Here is a 23,465-nt window from a genome sequence, read left to right as displayed (position 1 = left end):
CTCAGAGCAACATCTAACCAATAATACATTACTTCTGGTTTTTAGGTTCATTCCAGAAAAGAAATGAAGCGCACCAAGTGAACGAGAACGAAAAAATACGTCACCAGGTCTCTTCACCGTTCGTCTTACTTTTTTCTTTCCTTCTTGGCTTCACGCTGTTTATTTCGTTATGTGGTGAAGCTATGAGAACTGTTATATAGTAGAACCTCAGGGAATGGAAATCGTTTAAACGTAATTGCCGCTTGAATGGGAGAAGAGTTTCTAAATTGGTTGGTTTTGTGCTCGGATAATGCAAAAGAAATTATGTGAATCGGCACCAAAATTTGCGGGGCTCTCTATAAACGAAACCACACAAGCAAGCTCTATAAAGGATTCTTTTTTTAGAAACAGACAGGACCTGAAGTATATGTTATACGACACAGCAGTGGCAGTACTGGGCAGTATCAAACATATATTTATCTAAGATACTATCTTAGATACTGTTTGGGCATCTTGTATCTGAATCATGATACGTCTGGCAAGACGTGTGTCAGTATCTGTATTTTCGATACATAAAAGAATGTACCGTATATCTTAAGATACAAGATACTGCTATCGCAACATCACCGTGCGAAACGATAAACATTGGCTGAACTCCGCCTCTCAACCTGGTAGCGCTGCCCCTAAGACACCTGAATATAACTAAAAGCCGTGACATCCTTTCATCTTTCCGCCAGAACCCCCCAGCGAGGGCAGGCGATTAGGTCTGCGCGTCCCTATTGGTGGAGCAGAGTCACGTGGTGGCGCTCGCGCTGTCTCGACAAAAACAAGCACGCGAAAGTCTGCGCGCAGCTGACCTTTTGTTTTCTTGATTTTTGTTTGTTTGTTTTGTTTTTAGTTGCGTCAGTGTCATGACATTTTCTCCTAGCCAGCGTATTGTGCTGCGTAAGCTAACGCGTGCGGCATCTTTCGCGCAAATTCGTTTGCCGCTATAGTGTCGTTACCGAAGTTTCTCTTGCGTGGCTCTTTGTTATGAAGTCGGAAGAATGCTGGATGTTAGCAAGGAGATTCGAGAAACAGTATCATACCAAATACTCAATTTTTCTCCTGAGCGTCCACAAGAGCCATTTTAAACTATTTCTCACAGGCACTGAATTTTCTCCTGTCTGACCTTAACAGGTAAGTTGACAAGACTTCATGCTTAAATGTCACAGCTATTAGTGTGCCGCCTGTATCGTGTTTCTACGCATTCAATGTGATTGTATGATACGGAACCGCCCTTATATTTTGCTTAGATATGTTTTCTGTTTCCTAGCTCACGCTTAAATTTCTTACTGTTACAAATCACCAGGCAATCGGAGCAATGTGTGGCAGTAGTGTGAATAGCAGCTGTATCCAGCGACGCTTTGTGCCACTACACTACTTATGGAACTTTCGTGGGCTGCACAAGTTTTCTTGTAGAAGAAAAATCGTAAAAGGATTGCACGTTAATGAATATGTCGCTAACGAATGCTTTACGCCAGCAGATAACTAGAATATGAAAGGTCATTGTAGCTTTATGAGCCCTCTGTACACAATGCATCACAAAAAGATACTGCACATCATACAGGGTTAGACAAGAGCAGACGTATGTGCTTTCATCATTTGGTAATGGTAATGATGATGGAGTTATGATTACTGTCATATGAACAGACTGCTTCGGTTACAACCTCAGACAGATTGTTGGCCAAACTTAAATTCATACACGACCGTTGTTGAGTACTTGAGTGATAATTGGTGAGGAACTTCAAACCGGACTCTTCCAGTACAAACTGCGTGAAACATTTCTTGCCTGGTTTTGAAATGTCCACATTGAAGTCTCCAACGATGATCACAGGGGTAGTGCCACCACGGCTAACCCACGCAAATTACGTGGTCATGAACTTCTCGATATCACACTCGGGTATGCCTGAATATATATACAGAGTGAGTATCACAATTCTGTATTTCGTTTGTACGGCACAGACTTCCTCACAGCCGGTTGCATTGTCCTCTTGCAAGTCTAGGGCGCATAGCTGTGCACATATTTGGCCCCTTGCATATATGCTATGTGGTGCAGTGCGAATCGAGACAAGAGACATAGAAAAATGAACGAGGACAAGCGCTATATATATATATATATATATTGTCACGTTTAATTGACAGGCGACTTCTAAAAGAGGCCGTTGAAGTCCGAGTCATCGAATCATCGAAGGGGCAGCGCAGCACCGCCAAAATGATCCAGGCGTGAACTACACAAACACAAACGTGTGGCATTACCCCTCCTCCCAGAAGAGCATCGACTCGATACTAAACACAACTTTGACGGGAAGAAAGACTTGTCCCAGGACAAAGGCATTAGTCCGAAAACCATGACTATTATGGTGTTCGATATGGTTTTAACCGCACGACGTGTACAATTTCGGGTCGCGGTTGTCAGCCTCGTGATGGCTGGGTGCCATCTGAAAGAATTTCATAATTGAATTCATTCACTCGCCGAAGCACTTTGTAAGGGCCGAAGCACCGACAAAGAAGTTTTTCCGAAAGGCCTTTACGGCGGACGGGGGGTCCAAACTAACGCTTCGTCACCTGGTTGGTAGTCAACTTGTCGGTGGCAGAGCTTGCAGTGTCGCACATCAATACATTGTTGTTTCCTGACATTCACGCGAGCCAGTTGGAGCGCTACCTTCGCACGCTTCGCGAAACGCTCGGTGTCCTCATCAAGACTGTCAGAATTGTAACATGGTAACATGGCTTCTCACATCGTTTGAACTTCACGACCGCAAGCAAGCGAAATCGGCGTGGAGCGTGTGGTCTCTTGCGTAGAGGTATTGTACGCAAACGTGACGTACGGTAGTACCTCGTCCCACGTCTTACGCTGCACGTCTATGTACATCGACAGCATGTCGGTCATCGTTTTGTTAAGCCTTTCCGCCAAGCCATTCGCTTGCGGATGATAAGCAGTCGTCTTTCGGTGCGTGGTGTAACTCGGTTGAAAAACTTCTTCAAGCAGCCTTGCCGTAAACGCCGCCCCTCGACCTGTGATGACACATGTTGGGGCGCCATGACGTAGTACAATGTTCTGTACGAAAAACTGTGCAACCTCAGTAGCTGTGTCTTTAGGAAGAGCCCTTGTTTCAGCATAGCGGATTATACAGTCTGTGGCGATGATGCTGCATTTGTTTCCGGAAGTAGACAACGGAAACGGGCTCAGGAGGTCCATGCCGACTTGATTGAAGGGCCCTCAAGGCTACTCGATAGGATTAAGCAATCCCGAAGGTTTCACATTGGGTGACGTCCGCCGCTGGCATTCACGGCAGGCTTGGACGCATCTTTTAACACAACAGGCGAGTTCTGGCCAGTAGTAGAATTCCCGTTCCTTAGAAAGGGCTCGAGTGAAAGCCAAGCGGCTATACGCAGCCTCGTCGTGGCCTGCGAGCAGAATTTCGTCACGAAGCTCAGCTGGTAAGACCAAAAGATAGATTTTGTTGTTGGCAGCAGAATTGTTGTATAAGATGCCCTGTCACCAACAAAACGATGAAAATCCGCGAGCAATTTGTAGGGGCAGACGTACAGTATTGGTCAAAAAACATAAGGCCGCTATGAGCGGCCGAGGAGCGGCAGCGCTCCGCTATCGCGGCGCTGCCACCTACGGCGCACTAGCCGCTCGCTAGCGCCGATGATAAAGAGGGCGAGGGAAGCATGTCTCTTACTCTCAAGCATCCTTCGATAACAGCGCTCGTGAAAAACTAGTAGGGCGAACGCGACGGTGGCGAAGCGCAAGCCAGCCTGGCCAGCAGACAGGCTATCATGCCGTTTGCAGTGTTTGGTGGACGAGGGGGCGGAGGTCTCTGGAGACCGCTGTAAAACGCAATACGCTACCGCTAAAGCCGCGCCTGTATATAGGTTTGTTGTCCCTACGCCCCTCTGCTGTGAGCACACAAATTTTCGGCATTCCAAAACGGCTTGAAACAACAATGGTCAATGAGAAACCTGACCTGGCCAAGTTGCGAGAAATCATCTCTACACACACGGCTAATCAAAGACAGCCACACAGAACGGCTTAAGGGTCGCCTCGCAAACTACAGTCATCACGCGTAGCGTTGCCTGCCCTCGTTATGCGAAAGGCGAACAACTTCGTAAGGGCCACTCTTATAGCCATAGTCGATGAAGCAGGTTAGCGTGGCGTTGGCAGAGTACAAATTGAATGCGAAGTTTTAAAAACAACCGACTGCACCACCTGGGTTCTTCACACAAACACACAAAAGAAAAAGCAGATGATGGTCACAAGTTTGTAACGCGAATGTTTAAGCGCTAGTTGTGGTGCGGGCTAGGCATTTTCGCTCCTGATCTCGAGGTCTCCTAATCCTCTGAAGATACTGCTTCCTCTATGACAATTCCGTACGTGTAATGGATGTTTTATAGCCTTCTGCTTTGAAGTACTACGCTCTTCTCCAACGCTCTTGCGCTCGCCGAGTTTCTTAAGCATGCATTGCCGTAGCAGGGCACCAGAGCGCTGAGCGAGCTACCGCCACCGCCACTATCGTAAACACAATCTGATTACGGCAACCCGGCGGCAAAGGCCCGCGCTGTAACCGACTCACGAAGGGAAAGGGGCGGCGTGACTGCGTCGGGGCGAAACTTCTATCGAGGGTTCCGCCGACCGTGGATGGCTGTTGTGAGCGTCCTTTTTGGGATGGGCCGGTGGGCTGCGCCACCGAGCTCTTGTTCTTCTACTACCTAATGCCCTACCTATGTTAAAAAAAGAAGAAAAAAAAGAAAAGGAAAAAATAACACGATGAATTCCCATAACCAAATTTTCTGAAGCCCTATTGTGAGTTTTATTTTTGTAGGCCACCGTTGTCTGTCGTTTCCTTGCTTTTCTCCCACCAATCTTCCAATCACCTCTTACTAATCGCTATTGCGGACATGTTTACTTCCCCCCTGCTCTCGCTGAACTGAAGGGCTTCAAGGAGGCCAGTTATTCCTAAATCGACCGCTGGGCACATGTATTTACATTCTGATACAATATACTCGATCGTTTCCTTAGCTTTACCGCAGTAAGCACATGCTTCTTCTTCCTTCTTATATCTCGCTTTGTAAGTGCGTGTTCTAAGGCATCCTGATCTCGCTTCGAAAAGTGATGACTTTCCCTTTGAGTAATTATAAAGTCTTTCTTTCCTGATTGCGTTTTTCTTCTTGGGTAGTTACTCATGGCTGGTTTCTTTTCCATTGCCACCACAAATGAGATTATCTCAGCCTCTCTGACTTTGCGCTTGACGTTCTTTGTTGCTGCGTTGCTCCCCATACAGGCCACATACTTGCTGGTAAGCTTCCTAGTTCTTTCTATTCCTCCACTCCTCCAATGCCTGGACGCTCACCCAGCCCATTTACTTTCTTTCGTCTTCCTCAGTCGTTCTTCATAAAGAGTTTTACTGTGAGCTTACCTCACTTCAAGAATTGTCCAGCCCATATCACCCTTCACAGCTTCATTGATGCGCGGAGGGCAACTCAATTGTTGTAGGAAGCCGAGCTTTGCGTCATGTGACGAGACTTTTCTGTCTCATTGGTGGAGGCATCGCGCGCGCTTCTACAAATGAAAGCCTCTCCTGACGGTCTGCCAAGTTCGGCGCAGCGGACGACAACTTTGGAGATTGTTGAAACACAAACGAGCAGACGTAAGCCTATCAGCATACTTCAAAGAAAGAAGGTGGTGTACCGGTACTATAAACCAACGCGTGTCTGCTTACAGTCTCTTTGTCAAGTGATCAAAAGTGGCTTCCGGTGAAAAGGCACGCATGATAATGCTCACTACAACACAATTTTTCTGATAAACTAGGACTGTGCAGTTTCATCCTCAACAATTTTGTGCAAGAACGGACTCAAGTCACATGACGAAACATGCTTCGTAACGTACGATACAAATAACGACGGGTATAGAGAGCATCTGCTTCTACGCAAGCACGGCCACCCGCACGCCCACCCGCATGCATGCACAGACGTACACACACATACACACACAGGCACGCAAGCACGCACACAGCTCTCATTGCCATATCGTAGAGGAGAAAGCCCATTTTAGCTCATCCTATTCTCATTTGGTCGCGCACTGATTGTTCTCAATGAATTAACCAACTCCTTCCGCCCTTACCTCCTCCTCCTCCCTTGAACAGGTAACACGCGGCTTCTTAGGTTTCATTCATGATAAGCTTTCGTTGCACCAACTTATGCATTTCCTCGCAGCAGAGCCAATCAATCAATAAGAAGTCTTCTATCCCTATTCTGTAAAGATGCATTACAGCACGAGATGAGTATGGCAAAGCGATGAAAGTCGGGTAGAGAACCCGGAGAAGGCGAATTTGAGTGCTGGTGTTGTTGATTCGCTTTCTATAGGGAAATTTGTTTTCGCGTGGCGAAGAAAAAGACGAAAACAGAAACGGCATTGCAAGGTAGCCTAAACAAAGACGGCGAGCAGGACTAAGCTTGCGGAAAGAATATAGAGGCAACGCTGGAAGGGCCTATCGGAGGCTCCGGAGGAGTACATCTGGACGGCAACGGGGCGACTCGCTATCTTTGTTCCTATCTCCTCTGTTTCCGGATACGTGACCGGGCTTCCCGCTGAGGGGGGGCATCCGTCAGCCCACCCTTTGCGAGTAGGCCACGTCTCGGCCTTGGTGTCCAAGTGCTACGGAAGCCCCGGGAAGTTCCCGAAATGAAGAGGGAATGGTCGGCAATTGATGGGCGCGCTCGAGACGATAACCTTGGCGCCCCCACTTGGCTGCTGTCCCGTCTCTTTTCTTTCACCCGTCGGTGGCGCAGTGTTGTTGCGACAACGTGGTTACCGTCAGTGTGTCGCCGGGGCGCGCCGCTGCGTGGAGCAGGAATAATTACAGTTTCTCTGTGGCCGCCGAAAGTGGGGATAGACAGGGAGAAGCATGAGGATTGTCATTAGTTGTTCGGCATGGGCATTCTGAGTAGAAGGGGTAAGATTAAATTAGATTTAGCTTGCGGATCAGATGGAGAGGTTGGAGACGTGTACTTCCTGCTACTCCATTTTATTCCTATGTCAGCTAAGGTACTATGAGTAGCAAGGTTAATTATCACTGATAAGCGGTATGAGCTGAAACCAGAAACAAACGTTATCTTGTCCTTGGGAAGTATCGCTGTATCATGACCAGTTCGGAAAGGGGGACAAATATTTAAAAGAAAAATTATGGGGTTTTACGTGCCAAAACCATTTTTTGATTATGAGGCACGCCGTAGTGGGAGACTCCGGAAATTTTGACCACCTGGGGTTCTCTATAACGTGCACCTAAATCTAAGTACACGGGTGTTTTCGCATTTCGCCCCCATCGAAATAGGGCCGTCGTGGCAGGGATTCGATCCCGCAACCTCGTGCTGGGCAGCCCAACACCATAGCCACTGAGCAACGACGGCGGCTGGGACAAATATCTATAGGCCGCCTCATGGAAAAAAGAAAGAAAAGGCCAATTCCTTGTGAGGGAAAATAGGGCAGACGGTGCACACAATCAACCCACGCATTATTAACTCGCGCAGCCGCTAAGCGAGAATGGTCAGAGTGATAAGGTCGCGAAGAATTAAAAAAAAAATAATATTCCCGAGCCCAATATACGAACGATGGTGATTCTACACACGGATGGCTTTTTCACTTCTGCCCTGCGATTGCACATCGTTCTAAATAAAAGCGCGTCAGACGTCAAAGTATATAGAAACAAAGTAGAAAGAAGCTGACAGCGAGAAAAAGTAAATAAAGAGAGAGAAGAAAACATATATAAAATGAAACGTAAGGGTTTAGCGGACGGGATATCTTGGACGTTCTTCCAGGAGAAGCTGACCAACGTGTCGTGCCGGCGCGTGGCGTGACTGGGGCATCGCCTCGCGCAGTCCAGCCTGCTGACTGTGCTGCCGCATGCCGTGAGTGAGCTCTTGCGAAGAGGATCCCGAGCTACACCGTATACTGCTGACTCCAGAAAAAGGCGCGGCGGGAAGCGATAGCGGAACACGCTTCTTCGGACTTCACTCCCGTCTCGCATTTTTCTAACCTTTAGACGTTCTTCACTGCGAACGAGCGTGCGTGCGCGTCAGCCACTCTACTATATACCAGGACCTCCCCCGCTGCCACCTGGCGACTGTCTACGATTCCACCTCTCTGCTTCCCTATGGTGCTGAAGCCCTGCATCCATTTATCCCCAACTACCCTCTGTTCTAACGTCATGTATCAGCAATTCCTTGCAAGAACTCTGCGCCATTCAAACCGTGTCGTGGGCCGACAGGCATGGCGAAGACTTCCCTTATCGCCAAGAGGAGAAACTGCGCTCGACAAGCCTGACCGCCTTCCCTACTTCCCTTTACATCCCACCGTTATCGGTGCAGAACCTGATTTCCACGACTGCACCGGGCCTCACGCGGCAGACGCGGTCTGTGCGCCACTGTGCAGAAGCATGAGCGGGCAAGTGCTCTGTGCGCGGCGTCTGGTATACGGAGACTCATGAAGAACGCTCGCGCGTACGAACTTGTACTTCAAAGAAAGGAGATATAAGGCTTCTTCTACGGTCACGTTTCCTTAGCGAGAACGCGCGTTTATCTTTAAGAGCAGTTTTCCAGGGACAGAAGTCGGAGCGAGTTGCAGTAATGTTTGTGAAAGGTATTCCGCAAGATTAAACGCACAGCTTTTATCTACCGGTGTAAGGAAAACGAAAATGAAGCCTGTATCATTTTAGACAATCGTGTAAAAAAAAGTGCAGCAAACTGCCTCGATGTACTTCAGAAAGAAAGGGCACAGGCAACAGCCTGCAGCGTAAGCCTGCAATTTCGCGGTAAATATTGTATATGCACATCTGTACGCGTGTGGCCGATCCATGGAAAACAAGCTAATTTCACCACCGATTCGCGTAGAATGATTCACTCCGTCTAAGCACGTCTGTTCACATTTAAGTACCCTTATACTTTGTTGTGTACAAATCCACGGGGGTCGTAAAACATTATTTCGTGCTCTTCGTTTACATCTGCTTCACCTCAGCTTTCGAGACATTGTGACGAGAAGAAAGTCGTTAAACAATTGAGAGCTTCAAATCACAGCCTGAAAAGGTCATTGCACTGACCTCGACGAGCATCTTGCGCAGTCTGTTGTTGAGCGTGGTTGATCTGGCCGGCTGAACATCTCTCGGGTTGCGCTGATTTCCACCATGGTCCACTGAATTCCTTTGCAGAGCATCACTGAGCCCTGCAATCGTTAAAAAAAGCAAAAAAAAGAACACGTGGTTAAAAGAAATGTGTTCGTTGGCTTGATGCGTTGGTTATGGCAAGCGCAGCATCGAACAGAAACATTAAATAAGAGATTCCGCATTAGAGAGAGATTTGGGGGGGGGGGGGAGGGGGGTGTCTTCCTTTAGAGCAATCGCGGAAAGGTGAGCCCGGGTTCCTTAACCTGCTGCTTGGCTCCGAGGGAAAGAGAAGAGGAGAAAGAGAGTGGTATGAGAAGTCGCAACGGGGATAGCGGGATGTGGCTGTTATGTACGTTCGTGTCCCGGAGGGCACGCTCACTGGCTCGAATCTAAGCCTGCGCTAACGAAAAACTCTGAGAGAGTTCCGATGGCTCGCTTCGTTCATATTATATCTGGTCAAAGGCCCACAACACTTTTTCACTCGAGGGCCTGTTGTTGATTGACGCTAACAAAGGGGCCACTGCCTGCCGTTCACATTCGTAATGGGGGCAAGCAATAAGCACCGTGCTCCACTTTCTCAAATCAGCCTAGCCCGTCCGCGCGCTGGATGCGATGAAAATGTTGCCACGTAAAAGCAGTGCCTATTCTTAACCTGGGCAGGAGACTCGCATGGCTACGTCAGATGCAACGGAATTTTCTACGGGGATGGAGCCTAGTATAATCGTCTGTGACGATTTTATCCTTCCCCCCTTCCTCTTCCTACTCCCCATTATACGCCTTCGAGTCATCCCTTAATAAATACATCTTATCACCATTATAATCATCATCGTTGAGCTTAATGTCTTTCTGTCACTTTCTGAAAGAGGATGCACCGGCCATTGTCGTTGGCAGGTCATCTTATTGCCATATGAATTATACCGACACTCGAGGCGTATTCATGCCGTCAGCGCCGCCGTCATACTGTCGCGCTGACAGGGCATACGCGGCTCGCGCGTGGAGGTTTAGGGAGTCTCCAGAGACGCGGAGTGCGGTTGGATACAAAAAACGGGGAAGCGAAGCGGGTTCACCGTGTATGCTACACTCAATGGCCCCGGGGACGAAGCAAGGACAGCCCATGCCCCCCGTTGCTGGCATGTAAACGTTGCGGGCACACAAACTACGAGCACGCTACCATCCATCCTGAGCAGTGAACGTCATGCTAACGTTATCTAATATTTCACTGGACGCTGACCTAAGGCCGATGGTTTCCATCGGTCGCATCATGCGAGCCCCCAAAGTGCGAAGCCTGCAGCACTGTACTGTACAGGCGGCGCTCGAGCAGTGTGAGACGCCTGCTAGCTGCCAGGGCGCTGTTTCTTCTTCCCAGCAGGAGTTGTATAGAGTGCTGCGTCGCGCCAACATGTCGCACGCGCTTATAGTAAGAACAACGTCCGAGGAATTCCGGCGCAACGCTAAACCTTGCTATCGCTGTCAATGATTCGTCCTTCGGGCGAAACTGCCAAATTGTTATGTTGTGCAATAACCAGACCATGATTACAGCTGGTCCTAACCTGTCGGCAACTGCACGGAACATGCTTGGATTGAGATAACAAACACCGGGGTCATCACGCAGAATCAAATGAACGCGCCAGTGCATCTCAGAGATCAAGACCTCGGCGATGACACCCCCCAGACGAAGTGCCTCAGCCTCAGGCGCTGAGCAGAAATGCTGCAGCGTTCCTGCTCAGCGCCGCTCAGGCCAAATAACATTATGTTTTAACAAAACACTATGCTTTAACAAAAACACATTTACTAACAGTAAATAACGATGAACAATACACTTCCAGGAGTTATCTTTGAAAACCTGCGTTCGCAAAGGCATACGCATCACAGCTGTAGTAAGCCTGCAGCGTATCATCGATATTTTCGGTGTCAGGCCAATTCCTTGCTTATATGTCGTGGCCTGTATGGGTGGTTTTCGCGTGACACCACAGACGTAGCGTTTCACCGCGGTAGTAACCGTACATGGTGGTCACGATGGCGTCATTGCAGCATATCACCGCGCGTACATAATATTGCTTCCTCATGGTGACTCTTTTTCACCAGATTATCACTGTCATCAATTTCTCGCACGGCGCAATGTGCGCCTGGCGTATTGTCGAGCTGCCACCTTTCTTGCTTACGCAGCTTCTCGACCCCCAAGATGACGACCATGATGAGGTCAATACAAACCATCTATACTTCTTTTCAGCAGACCTGTACATGATGATGATGATGATGATGATGATGATTGTGGTGGTGGTGACGTTGCGGGTGACTATGATGAAGGTAATCCTTAAACACGGTGTAAGGTCGCTCTGATTGTTCGGGTTCTTAAGTGTCACGAATCGGCCACGTGCGTTGTGCATAGAGAGGGGGTTCACTTGCCCCCGTGTCAGCCGGGCGACAGTTGCTGTGTTATGTGGGGTCACAGGCACCGCGCGGTGTTGGGTGACGCGTCGCGGCAGGTGCCAGGTGGGCGAGTGCCGATTCCGGGAAGTCGGCATTGTGCGCACGGTGTTGGCAGTCCGCCGACGGTCACACGAGTCCACACAGACCAGTCTTGAAAGGGACCGCTGTACAAGGTATTGTGAGTGTGGCTCCCGAGTGCCTGACTAATTGGAGGCGCCGCCGAGGTTAAGAAGGGCTTAGCAACTCTGACCCCGTTCCGCAGCAGTGAGCATGGACCTAATCTTCTACGCGTCCGGAACGCAATCGCCAGCCTTGTTGTTGGGTGCGACTGCCTGTGTGGTGTCGAAGGCCAGCTTACAGTGCACGCTGCAGGAATGCGGGGCACACGTAAAGAGTGCGTTCGGACGACGGCGTCTTGGAAACACGCACTCGAAGAACTTTGTCTTGTAGACAATAACTCTGAAGTACAAGGAGGGCCATCAGTCTCCCACGCGGACAAACTTTGAGTACGGCCGCACTACGTGGTATCGATGCCCCTGCTTCCGAGACATTTGTGGCCTAGACGCCGTTGGGATTTGAAACGGTCTAGCGATAACTTGTTCGGGCCTGGCGTGTTTTGCTGACCCCGTCACTAACTACGGAGAAATGAGAGGGCATCGGAGTTTTAGGGAAGAAGGAAAATAGCTTTGTTTTCCAATATGTTTATTTTGAAGAGTAAGCCCATCCCTGTGGGTTGTGGCTTAACAAACGGTTGACTCTGATTGGCAACTGAACCTGTGGGACGGGCCAACGGCCCTACCGCCTTTTTTTTCTTTGTGTAATTGGGCTATAAAAATCGGGACGACATGCTGTCCCTCAGACTTGGCTGAAATCAGGATTGCTGATAGATCAGTGAGCCTCCGTACTATGTACGTTAAAACGAGTCTGGGCTCTAACAGTCATTGAGACAGTCGAAGAGTGAGACTTTGTTTCTCAATTGTTCAAGTTTGTAATGTATTTGTTTTACCTGCCATGTATATAGAAAAGTTTACCTATAAATATTTCTTGTACATCTGATCTGCATCGCTTCCTGTCTGCGTTTGATCAACAACTGCCGATCATCGTCCGAGAAGCTTCAAGTTCCAGCGGTGAAGCGAGGACGGAGAACGAACGAAACTTTACTGGCGCAGCACGACAGGATCGGCAAGCCCCACAACGAGCAACGAGCGGCGAGCCAGGCGCAAGGAATCAGAGGGCCACCAGCGAATTCCGCAAGGGTTGCAATTCATCTGGACAAGGACGTCAGGCGGCGCCCCCAGCAGCAACGGGTGAGCGGGATTCCTTGCGTTTTGTCTAGGTTGGCATGGCTGTTGTTCAGTGAGGTTAATGGTGTTCACGCGCAGAACAGCAAACGCGATTGAGGCTAACGTAAACATTGATACTGCATTTGAACAAAGAGAGGGTCAGAGACGGCAGGAACTGCAACGCGTCGGAGAGACCGAGTCTGAGACGTCGGATACTGAAATGGATAGTGAGACGCAAGGCGCTGCTCAGGCTCCGAGCACGACAGATCCAGAAGCCATGGCGGTGAGACGCCTGGAGCTGGAGCTGGAAAAGGTGCGCCTACAGCTAGAGTGCGAGCGCATTGCTCTACGGAGAGTGGAGCTCGAGCAGTCGAGCAGGCCGCCTTCGGTGTCGGAAGGAAGCGATCGGCGCGGTGCCATCACGGATGGAATAGCACAATGTGCTAAAGTGCTTAAGGCATACCGGTTGCCGTGTGACGCTGACGTTCCGATATGGTTTGATGAGGTCGAAAAGTTGTTTGCATCTTTTCAAGTACCAGCACATAGCCGTGTACATTTGATCATGCCTGCGCTGGCCGAGCGGGTTCGTTATCTGTTGCGTGGCCTCAATGACGAGGAATGTACAGATTATGAGACTGTAAAGAAGGCGGTATTAGATGAACTTAAGCTCACGCCAGCTAAATACTTGGAGAGGTTTGAAAAGGCATCTAAACGAAAGGAGGAAACTTGGGCTCAGTTCGCGTCTCGCGGGAGAACTTATTTGGCCTATTACCTTCAATCTCGAAATGCAAACACCAAAGAAGCTATGACGGAGCTTATGGTCGCTGACCGTATGAAAGCCAGTCTAAGCTCAGAAGCCCTTGAATATGTTCTTTTGCGGGAGGGTGAAGATTGGTTTAAGCCAGTGGAGGTGGCGAAAGTGCTCGAGACTTTCGAGCAAGCTAAAGGGAAAGGACGAGCAACTAAGCCAGCCGCAACAGCCTCACTGCTGCAGCACTCAAAACTAGCTAGCCCGCAGAGGACAAACTTAAAATGCCACGTGTGTCATGTACAGGGTCACCTAGCCAGAGACTGCCCAAAAGCTTCAAATAAAGAACAGCAGGGGAAGGCGCCGACTGTGCAAAAACAAAGGGTACAGAAGGTTGCTGTTGTAAGTGAAGAACCTCCACCAGAGCAAGAAAGGGTGCTAAGCGCTAGAGTGCAAGTCGTAGCTCAAAATGCTAGTTCAGGGAGGTCAAAGCTGGACCTTATCCCTATCATGTGCGGGAATATAGCAACAGAAGCTGTGTTGGACACAGGTAGTGAGATAACGGTCGTCCGTAAAAGTATGTTGCCCATCGTTTTACAGGAGCCATCACGAACAGTAAGACTCGAGTCGGCATTTGGAAACACCATTCGAGCTAACCTAGCTACGCTGCCCGTAGGCATGCATCGCCCAGGGGCTGTGATACAACCGCAGAGGATCGATCTGGTGTGCGCGGTTACAGACGAACTTGCAAACGGGGTTGACTGCCTGCTGTCAAAGGAAGATTGGGAACTACTACAGGCGCAGGAAAAAGAGGAGTTTGGAGAGGAAAATATTCCGCGGGTAGCCAATTCCGTTCGGGTCCGATCAGTCGAAATGGTCGATAACACTGAGCCAGACTGCGGTCTAAGTTGCGAAGAAATGACAGATGAAATCCCTAAATTGCAAGGGAATAGTTTGATACAAGATATCAATGGGGTGCCCAGTCAGCGGGAGGAATTTCGAGCTGCTCAGATAGCCGATGAAAGCCTGAAAAAGGCCTCGGATGATGCGAGAAATGGAAAAGCTAGCATGTTCGTGTCAGACGGACTTTTGTACCATTGGGATTCCTTAGCGGGAGTCAAGGTCAGACAACTGGTCCTACCAGAAGAAAGACGCAATGAGGTAGTGCCGCTCCGATCCCTGACAGCGAGGGCCGCATGCGAGGCTTTACTGGAAATTCTCAGTCGTATTGGAGTGTCGGGAACGATCTGTTCAGACAAAGGTACTAACTTTAAATCTCAACTGACACAGTTAATGTTAGAAAAACTGGGCTGTTCACCCAGGTTCTCCACTGCCGAACACCCTGAGGGCAACGGAGTGGTTGAGAGATGGAACAGAGTCCTCAAAAATATGTTGTATACTGTAATAGAACGGGACCGAAGAAAGTGGGACAAGCTGATCCCATTTGTTCGGTGGGCGTATCACGAAGTGCCGCATGATACCACCGGGGTGGCTCCGTTCAGGCTATTGTACGGTAGAAACCCAAATGGGTCCCTATCAATATTGCAGCAAACTTGGACGGGTGAAATTGCGGTGCCCTCAACTCTGAGAGAGAACTACGCCGACGTTGGGAGCCCGCTTACAACTTTGACAAGGCGAGGGGTTCCTAATTCAATTCCATGGTCAGAAGATACGCAGTGCACGTTCGAAAGTCAAAAGTTAACTCTCTGTCAGGCTGTCGCCATGAACACTCCTGAGCCTCATCAGCCGTACTGGCTATTCACTGATGCGTCGGCGACGGTGGCTGGTGCCTGTTTAGCTCAAATGTCAGCGGACGGAAAAGAAAAGCCGATCGCTTTTGCTAGCCATCGCTTTAACCCGACACAGGCGCGCTGTTCGACTATAGAGAGAGAAGCCTTTGCTATTATTTGGGCACTCAAGAAATTTGACTACTGGCTTTTCGGAGCAGTGGTGAATGTTGTCTCTGACCATAACCCATTGTCATATTTGACAACCAGCACCCCGCAGGGGGCCAAGTTAGCAAGATGGGCGCTTTCACTACAGCGCTACAATGTAACGGTGCGTCACCGGAAAGGAACAAGTAACGCCAACGCTGATGCATTGTCAAGACTCTCGAATCGTTCATGGGAGCCAACCGAGTAAAGAGCAGAAAAGAAAGGATAGACAGAAACAGCCATGCCAGCTACGACAGGCGTGAATGTTCCCGTCCACCCGAAGGACGTGTGCGTGGGACAGTTCAGCCTTGATGGAACTTTCGGTGGTTGTCGTCGTCCATGTGTGTGAGGGTTATAAGACTGTGGACATACTATGTATATAACCTGCATATGTTACTTTGCTGCTGTTGTGCCGTGCAGTGCGTTGGAGTGTTCCTGTACATACATCAGTGTTTCTTTTGCATGCTCACTGTCATGAATGTGTTGAGCTTTCGCCCTTTTCTTTTATCGCTGTGAGAAAATTGTTTTTTTTTCGTGGTCCTTTTAGTTCATTTTCCTGTTCCTTACGGGCTCCGCAGCACCCGTGTTGGGCAGCGTATGTCAATTTTCTTTGACGGAACCTTCAGAGCCTAAATTTTACGATACAGCGCCCTTTGGCTCTTGTAGTATAGCTGGGCACATTGTGAGCCCAGTATACTCTTTAGGAGGGACGTGTAAGGTCGCTCTGATTGTTCGGGTTCTTAAGTGTCACGAATCGGCCACGTGCGTTGTGCATAGAGAGGGGGTTCACTTGCCCCCGTGTCAGCCGGGCGACAGTTGCTGTGTTATGTGGGGTCACAGGCACCGCGCGGTGTTGGGTGACGCGTCGCGGCAGGTGCCAGGTGGGCGAGTGCCGATTCCGGGAAGTCGGCATTGTGCGCACGGTGTTGGCAGTCCGCCGACGGTCACACGAGTCCACACAGACCAGTCTTGAAAGGGACCGCTGTACAAGGTATTGTGAGTGTGGCTCCCGAGTGCCTGACTAATTGGAGGCGCCGCCGAGGTTAAGAAGGGCTTAGCAACTCTGACCCCGTTCCGCAGCAGTGAGCATGGACCTAATCTTCTACGCGTCCGGAACGCAATCGCCAGCCTTGTTGTTGGGTGCGACTGCCTGTGTGGTGTCGAAGGCCAGCTTACAGTGCACGCTGCAGGAATGCGGGGCACACGTAAAGAGTGCGTTCGGACGACGGCGTCTTGGAAACACGCACTCGAAGAACTTTGTCTTGTAGACAATAACTCTGAAGTACAAGGAGGGCCATCAGTCTCCCACGCGGACAAACTTTGAGTACGGCCGCACTACGTGGTATCGATGCCCCTGCTTCCGAGACATTTGTGGCCTAGACGCCGTTGGGATTTGAAACGGTCTAGCGATAACTTGTTCGGGCCTGGCGTGTTTTGCTGACCCCGTCACTAACTACGGAGAAATGAGAGGGCATCGGAGTTTTAGGGAAGAAGGAAAATAGCTTTGTTTTCCAATATGTTTATTTTGAAGAGTAAGCCCATCCCTGTGGGTTGTGGCTTAACAAACGGTTGACTCTGATTGGCAACTGAACCTGTGGGACGGGCCAACGGCCCTACCGCCTTTTTTTTCTTTGTGTAATTGGGCTATAAAAATCGGGACGACATGCTGTCCCTCAGACTTGGCTGAAATCAGGATTGCTGATAGATCAGTGAGCCTCCGTACTATGTACGTTAAAACGAGTCTGGGCTCTAACAGTCATTGAGACAGTCGAAGAGTGAGACTTTGTTTCTCAATTGTTCAAGTTTGTAATGTATTTGTTTTACCTGCCATGTATATAGAAAAGTTTACCTATAAATATTTCTTGTACATCTGATCTGCATCGCTTCCTGTCTGCGTTTGATCAACAACTGCCGATCATCGTCCGAGAAGCTTCAAGTTCCAGCGGTGAAGCGAGGACGGAGAACGAACGAAACTTTACTCACGGTACATACTTCTCTGTCCTCCTTCATTCGCAAACTGGAGTGGACGTCCGCGCCTACGCCGACGAAGACCTTCGCACTTCTAAAATCACCGCAATTCTGTAGGAAGCAAAGCACGTGCACACCACGCTTGCGAAGCGAAAGTTGCGCGTTCGCGGAGGCAGGTAATTTCAGCACTGGTCTAATTAACCGACCACCTTGCTTACGCACACGAGATTTTCACCTGTTACTCCTACAAGAACAGAGCGACGAGAGGAGCGAGAAAAGAACGGTTTTCACGGCGTACTCATGGCGCTTGTAATTGGGACACGTGCAGTAGCCTTGTTTGCATACGGCCGCCTTGTTTGCGAGCCTCGTTGCGGCAGCTCGTTGCTTCTCTGGAGTGGACGACAGCAAGCCGGGTTTGTTTGCAGATTTTCTTTTTTCGATTAGAATTTCGTTAGTCCTCGATTCCACTGCCATCATCGTTTCCTCTTGTCTCGGATAAGCTTAGTTGTATTTGTTTTCGCTTTCACCTCTTGTGGGTGTGGGAAATCTTTATCCATTGTTCCGTGAGGGACCAGACGATGAGGTAAAACGAATGTGCGAGCCACGGTATGCGCAAGGTGTCCGAAGACAGTTCACTTGCTGTGCAGCAAAAGCCTCGTGTGTTTCTTCTGTTATCTATAAGATATTGGACTGATTATGGCAAGGAGAGAAGGTGGACCTATTTATATTTATTAAGCCTGTTTGTGATGGAGCAATATTGCTTGCGATTTCGCACTTGCGAATTTCCAGGTGTAGCGAATGAGCCGTCGGCCTCTTCGTGCGTGAGATTCTTTAATGTTTGTTGCGCTGAACTCCTCCGCGAATTCACACATGCGGCGCGGACGGGGAACCAATAACAACGCGGATCGCGTCAGATGCGTCCCGGTGGCCCGCCAGCTTACTTATTTTTTTCTTTTGCTCGAATAACAAGTTTAAACAAGGAAAACGTTTCCCGAAAACAGATTCAGGTCCATTTTGCCTTGTTTTCACCTACGTGGACTGACGCAAACAACAATTTCCAATAGGTACTCCAATAGGTATTGCAATCATCATCAGCAGCTACAGCCTATTTCTATGCCCACTGCAGGACGAAGGCCTCTCCCAGCAATCTCCACTTACCTCTGTCTTGAGCTAGCTGAAGTTTCCTAACTTCATCACCCCAGCTAATTTTCTGCCGTCCTCGACTGCGCTTCCCTTCCCTTGGCACCCATTCTGTAACTCTAATGGTCTTCCGGTTACCTGCCCAATGCATTATATGGCCTGTCAAGCTCAAATTTTCTTTTCACTTAATGTCAACTAAAATGTCGGACATCTGCGTTTTCTCTCTGATCCACACCACTCTCTTCCCGTGTCTTAACGTTACGCCTAGCATACTTCATTCTATCGCTTTTTGCTCAATCTTTAACTTGCTCTCGAGTTTCTTTGTTAGCCTACAAGTTTCTGCCCCATATTTTAGAACTGGTAGAATGCAATGAATGTACACTTCTTTTGAACGACAGTGGTAAGCTCCCAGTCAGGATTCGTTAATGCCTGCCGTATGCACTCCAACCCATTTTTTATTCTCCTGTAAATTCTTTCTCATGATCAGGGTCTCCTGTGAGTAATTGACCTAGATAAGCGTACTCCTGCGCAGATTGTAGATGCTGACTGGCGATCATGAATTCGTGTTCCCTTGCCAGGCTATTAAACTCTACATTTGTCTTGTGCATATTAATTTTGAACTCAACTCTTCAACTTTCTCGGTTAAGGTCCTCAATAATTTGTGGCACGTTATCCCCAGTGTTGCTGAACAGGGCAATGTCATCTGCAAACCAAAAGTTGTTGAGATATTCGCCGTTGAACCCCACTCCTAAGCATTCCCAGTCTAATGGCTCGAATACTTTCTCACCGTGGGATGACATTGCTGTCGTCGACACTACACCAACGCCCCGAAACATGGGTGCCCAACATGCGCACCGCCGGGCAGCATTCGCTGCGCGTCATGTGCAGACATTGGCAGACGCACCGCCAAGCCATGAACAAGTGTACACTGACGCAGCTTTCGACCCGCGCACCAACGAGGGAGCAGTCGCCTACCACGTAGTGGGTTCTTGTGAGACACATTCTACCTTTACAACTGCTGATGCTGACGACCCAACGGAACTTGAACTCCGCGCAATAGCCTGGGCATTAGATAGAGTTTCAAGCACCACGCAAGCAAAACACATCGATATATACACCGACTCTCAGTATGCGCTGCATGCCTGCAAGTCGCGCCACACATCATCATCGGAAGTACTCCTCGTCAAGCAGGCCTTCAGGCGCGCGGAAGCCCACGGGGTCACTGCAACACTTCATTGGATCCCTGGTCACCAGGGCATCGAGGGAAATGAGAGAGCCCACGAGGCGGCGCGCGCCCTTCTTTCCAACCGCGTCGTCTCCCGGGATCCTTCAGAAGCCCTTACAACCAGCACAGGCAACACGACAAATGGAGCCCCGTATGACCCCGACAGAGCTCTGAGAGCAGCAGCCAACCGACGCAAGAGGGAACTCCGTGCGAGTGTGCCCTCAGACCCAGACCCACTTCCAGCGGGCCTTCCCAGGTCGGGACAGGTGCTGTTGCATAGGCTCCGTTCCGGCTTCGTCCTCACACCGGATGTGCTGGAACGGTGGCGACAGTACCGGCCACGCCGGGAAAGACGCCCTCCATCTCCGTCTCCCAACTCCCTTCCATCGCAGGAACCCGGCCATCCCACAGCCTCCGCGGACCAAGAAGCGCTCCATACGCCACACAGGTGCCCTGACTGCGACATGGCTACGCGGCCATCCGCAGCCCATCTGTTTTGGGAGTGCCAGCGACACGCTCAACAGCGGGACCACCACCTGAGGGCGGTGCGAGTGTCGTCCTACGAGGAGTGGATTAGACCGGCAACTGGATCGATGGATTCTGACAGGGCCATTCTGGACTCGCTCTTGGCTTTCGCCAAGGACGCGCAGCTCCTAGGACGGCTCTGAATACGCCTCCTCCCTCCTCTTCCTATTCCCCATTATAGGCCTTCGCGCCATCCTTTAATAAATACATGTTGTCATCATCATCATCTAAGCATGCAGTGAATGGCGTTGTAGATATTGTGTCTCCTTGCCTGACCCAGTTCTTCATTAGCAATTTTCAATTTTTCGTCTGGAGAACCAAAGTACCTGCGGAATCTTTGTAGACAGTTCCCAAGATATTCATGTATACCTCCTGTAATCCTTGAATACGCAATGCCTCCACGACTGCTGGTATTTCTACTGAATCAAATACGTTTCCATAATCTATGAAAGCCGTACAAAGAGGTTGATTGTACTCCGCAGCTTTCTCAATTATCTGTTTGATGACATGGACGTGATCCGTTGTAGAATATGCCTCCGTGAAGCCAGCCTGTTTTCTTGGTTCATTGAAGTCAAGTGTTGCACTGATTTTATTGGTAATTAGCTCGGTGAACGTTTTATACAATACCAAACGCAAGCTAATGTGCACTTAATTCTTCAGTTATCTCACGTCTCCCTTCTTTGCGCGAACAAAGGATAGCAGCTTCGCCATCATAAGTTGCCAACTAGCTCAAATGCACCCTGTTACATGTCCATGTTATTTCAAATAGCCGTAGGTATGCTTTCAGCCACAGAATGTTCGTGTCATGCATGAAGAACAATTAGGCTAACCATTACAGACGATAATTTGCAAACAAAATAAAATATAATTGCAGCAAATTCTAGAACATGTGAGCGCTAATATTTGCAACACCACTTCATATATGTAATTATGTTATTTTGCCTCACGGTTCAAAGGAAACAATATTGGCGCCTTCTCGGCCTGTTCACTCAACAAACATTTTGCTGCTTCGCGACAGCATGTATCCGAAATAGACAATCTCACCGCCCCGCTGTTGAAAAACGGACACATAATCAAATTTCAGTGTCTGCATGCAGGGTCATTGCGGCACCATAGGCAACGAAAGAGCCGACATAGCAACGCGGTCCGCAAACCAACCATTGCAGCGGGTGCCTGTGCCATCGTCAATACCTGATGTACCGCGGCAACCTCATGCACTATCTCGTCCGAAATTCATTAGGTGATCGAAATTCACCGGAATGCGCAAACTCGGAGCTCCATTCCCTTGACCCTTCATTGCGCCTTCGACCACTGCCTGGTTCATCTAGATGCGACGGCACTTCTGTGTCACTTGTGGTCGGACATAGCTTTTACGAACGCGTATTCTTTCCGTGACGGGATGGTATCGTGCAGGGCTTGACGATTTCGATAAGACCATAGAACATACCTCGATCTCCTCTACTTCTTTTGACAATGAAATAGATGCATCGCGTGCCTCTTTAAGCCGCCTTGAGGACTGCGCGTTTAGATAAAAGAAACATACTGGGACTATATCTCGACCGTTATCCGCGCTGTGGGTCACAGGAGCACTGCTGGACAATTTAAAGACAACTAAGTTCGGCGACCGCCAGTTATTGCATGCTGAATGCTGTTATGTGGGCACGCGCGCATCACTTGACCTTTCTTTATTTCTCCATTTGCTTCTTTTGCTTTACTGTACTCTTCCTCTCTCCCAATGCAGTGTTCCTCTCTCCCTCCCTGCCTTGCCTCTCTCTCTCTTTCTCTCTTTGTGACAGCGAATAACAGTAGAGTCAGATGTTGTAATTAGCCTAGAAACATTGACACACCAAAAACATGCTGATTATACTTTTTGTCTCACTTCTTCTTTCTTTCGTTCTTTCTTTCTTTCTTCCTCTCTTTCTTTTTCAGGCTCGTCCGGGAACAATATTAACCAAGAGCCAGTGCGATTCATCTTCTTAACTGAATGCTATTGTTTCCAACTCACCGAAACCGCAACGCCGTATAAACAACGAAGAAGCCACGCATACACGCCTTGCATTCAACCTTCCACGTCTGGCTCACGGGCACACAACTCGACAATCGCCCCCCGTATGGGCCTTCTGTGTTTCCCCGAAGCATTCCTCTTCATCAGTCACGGCACTCAATTTCGCGAAGGTACATCACAGCGAGAGACACACAGAGCCCTTTGAACGACGCAGCATCTCGCGAAGTCATACGAGGCGCCTAATAAACATAATCAAAGAAGTCCCCCAACGGGGAGTCGTGAGAAGAGATGTGCGGGGCGGAAAGCGACCATTCATAACTTGGATTCAGTGTGCCGCGTGACAGTTAGTATTGCCCGGCAGGCCCAAAGGGAGAGCATAACCTCTAGCGTGGCTGCCTTCTCGCCCCAGGGCGTGCTGTGATTTTAGTGACGTCCTACATGAAGACGCCGAAGCCCACGCTCCCCCTCCCCCTCTTTCTCTCTCTCTCTCTCTTCGCAGCATAGGGGAAATGGGAAGTGCCTAGGGTCATTGTTTGTTGGCTTCTTATGATCCGACTAATAAAATCGGATTCCTAGGTTTCCTTTCTTCTCATTCATTATAGCGACGGTCTCGAATGCGGCAACTTTGATGCATTTAGGCAGCATGTGCGGGTTTATTGTCCAGTTGCCCTCTCTCACAAAGTTTTCATAGACGTGACGCCTGAGACAGAAAGGCGCTGCCAGATGCTGCCTGATGCGCTGCCAAAGCCGTGTGTGGTGGCGCAGGCTAACACTCGGAAGGTTAGTTCTAGTAAACACAAATACCACAGAAAGTGGATTACAAAACGGCGCCGCGGTAGCTCAGTTGGTCAGAGCATCGCACGCGTAATGCGAAGACGTGGGCTCGTATCCCACCTGTGGCCAGCTGTCTTTTTTTTTTTTCATCCAGTTTCATTTCCATTTAACTTCTTTGATTCAGTTAAGAAGAACTACAACTAATATCAGCTATGCTGTCCTTCGTGGCATTGTTTATTGGATTCTTATGA

General features: G+C 49.2%; 1 protein-coding gene and 1 non-coding gene across 3 annotated transcripts in view; one reads left to right on the top strand and one right to left on the bottom strand.

Moving 5' to 3' along the window:
• The window catches only part of LOC142585164 (cadherin-like and PC-esterase domain-containing protein 1), a 182,256-nt gene that overhangs the window by 103,700 nt on the left and 55,091 nt on the right, over positions 1-23,465 (bottom strand). For both annotated transcript variants that reach the window (XM_075695700.1, XM_075695701.1), the window contains exon 3: positions 9,120-9,241. In XM_075695700.1, the coding sequence (XP_075551815.1) occupies positions 9,120-9,241 (122 nt within the window). The remainder of the gene's footprint in view (positions 1-9,119; positions 9,242-23,465) is intronic.
• Positions 23,270-23,342, top strand: TRNAT-CGU (transfer RNA threonine (anticodon CGU)). The gene has a single exon. It is a non-coding gene; the product is annotated as a tRNA-Thr (tRNA).

Source organism: Dermacentor variabilis, chromosome 6, assembly GCF_050947875.1.
Source record: "Dermacentor variabilis isolate Ectoservices chromosome 6, ASM5094787v1, whole genome shotgun sequence".
Lineage (NCBI taxonomy): Eukaryota > Metazoa > Arthropoda > Arachnida > Ixodida > Ixodidae > Dermacentor > Dermacentor variabilis.
The sequence above is the reverse complement of the archived record's forward strand: the minus strand, read 5'-3'. Positions and strand labels throughout refer to the sequence as shown.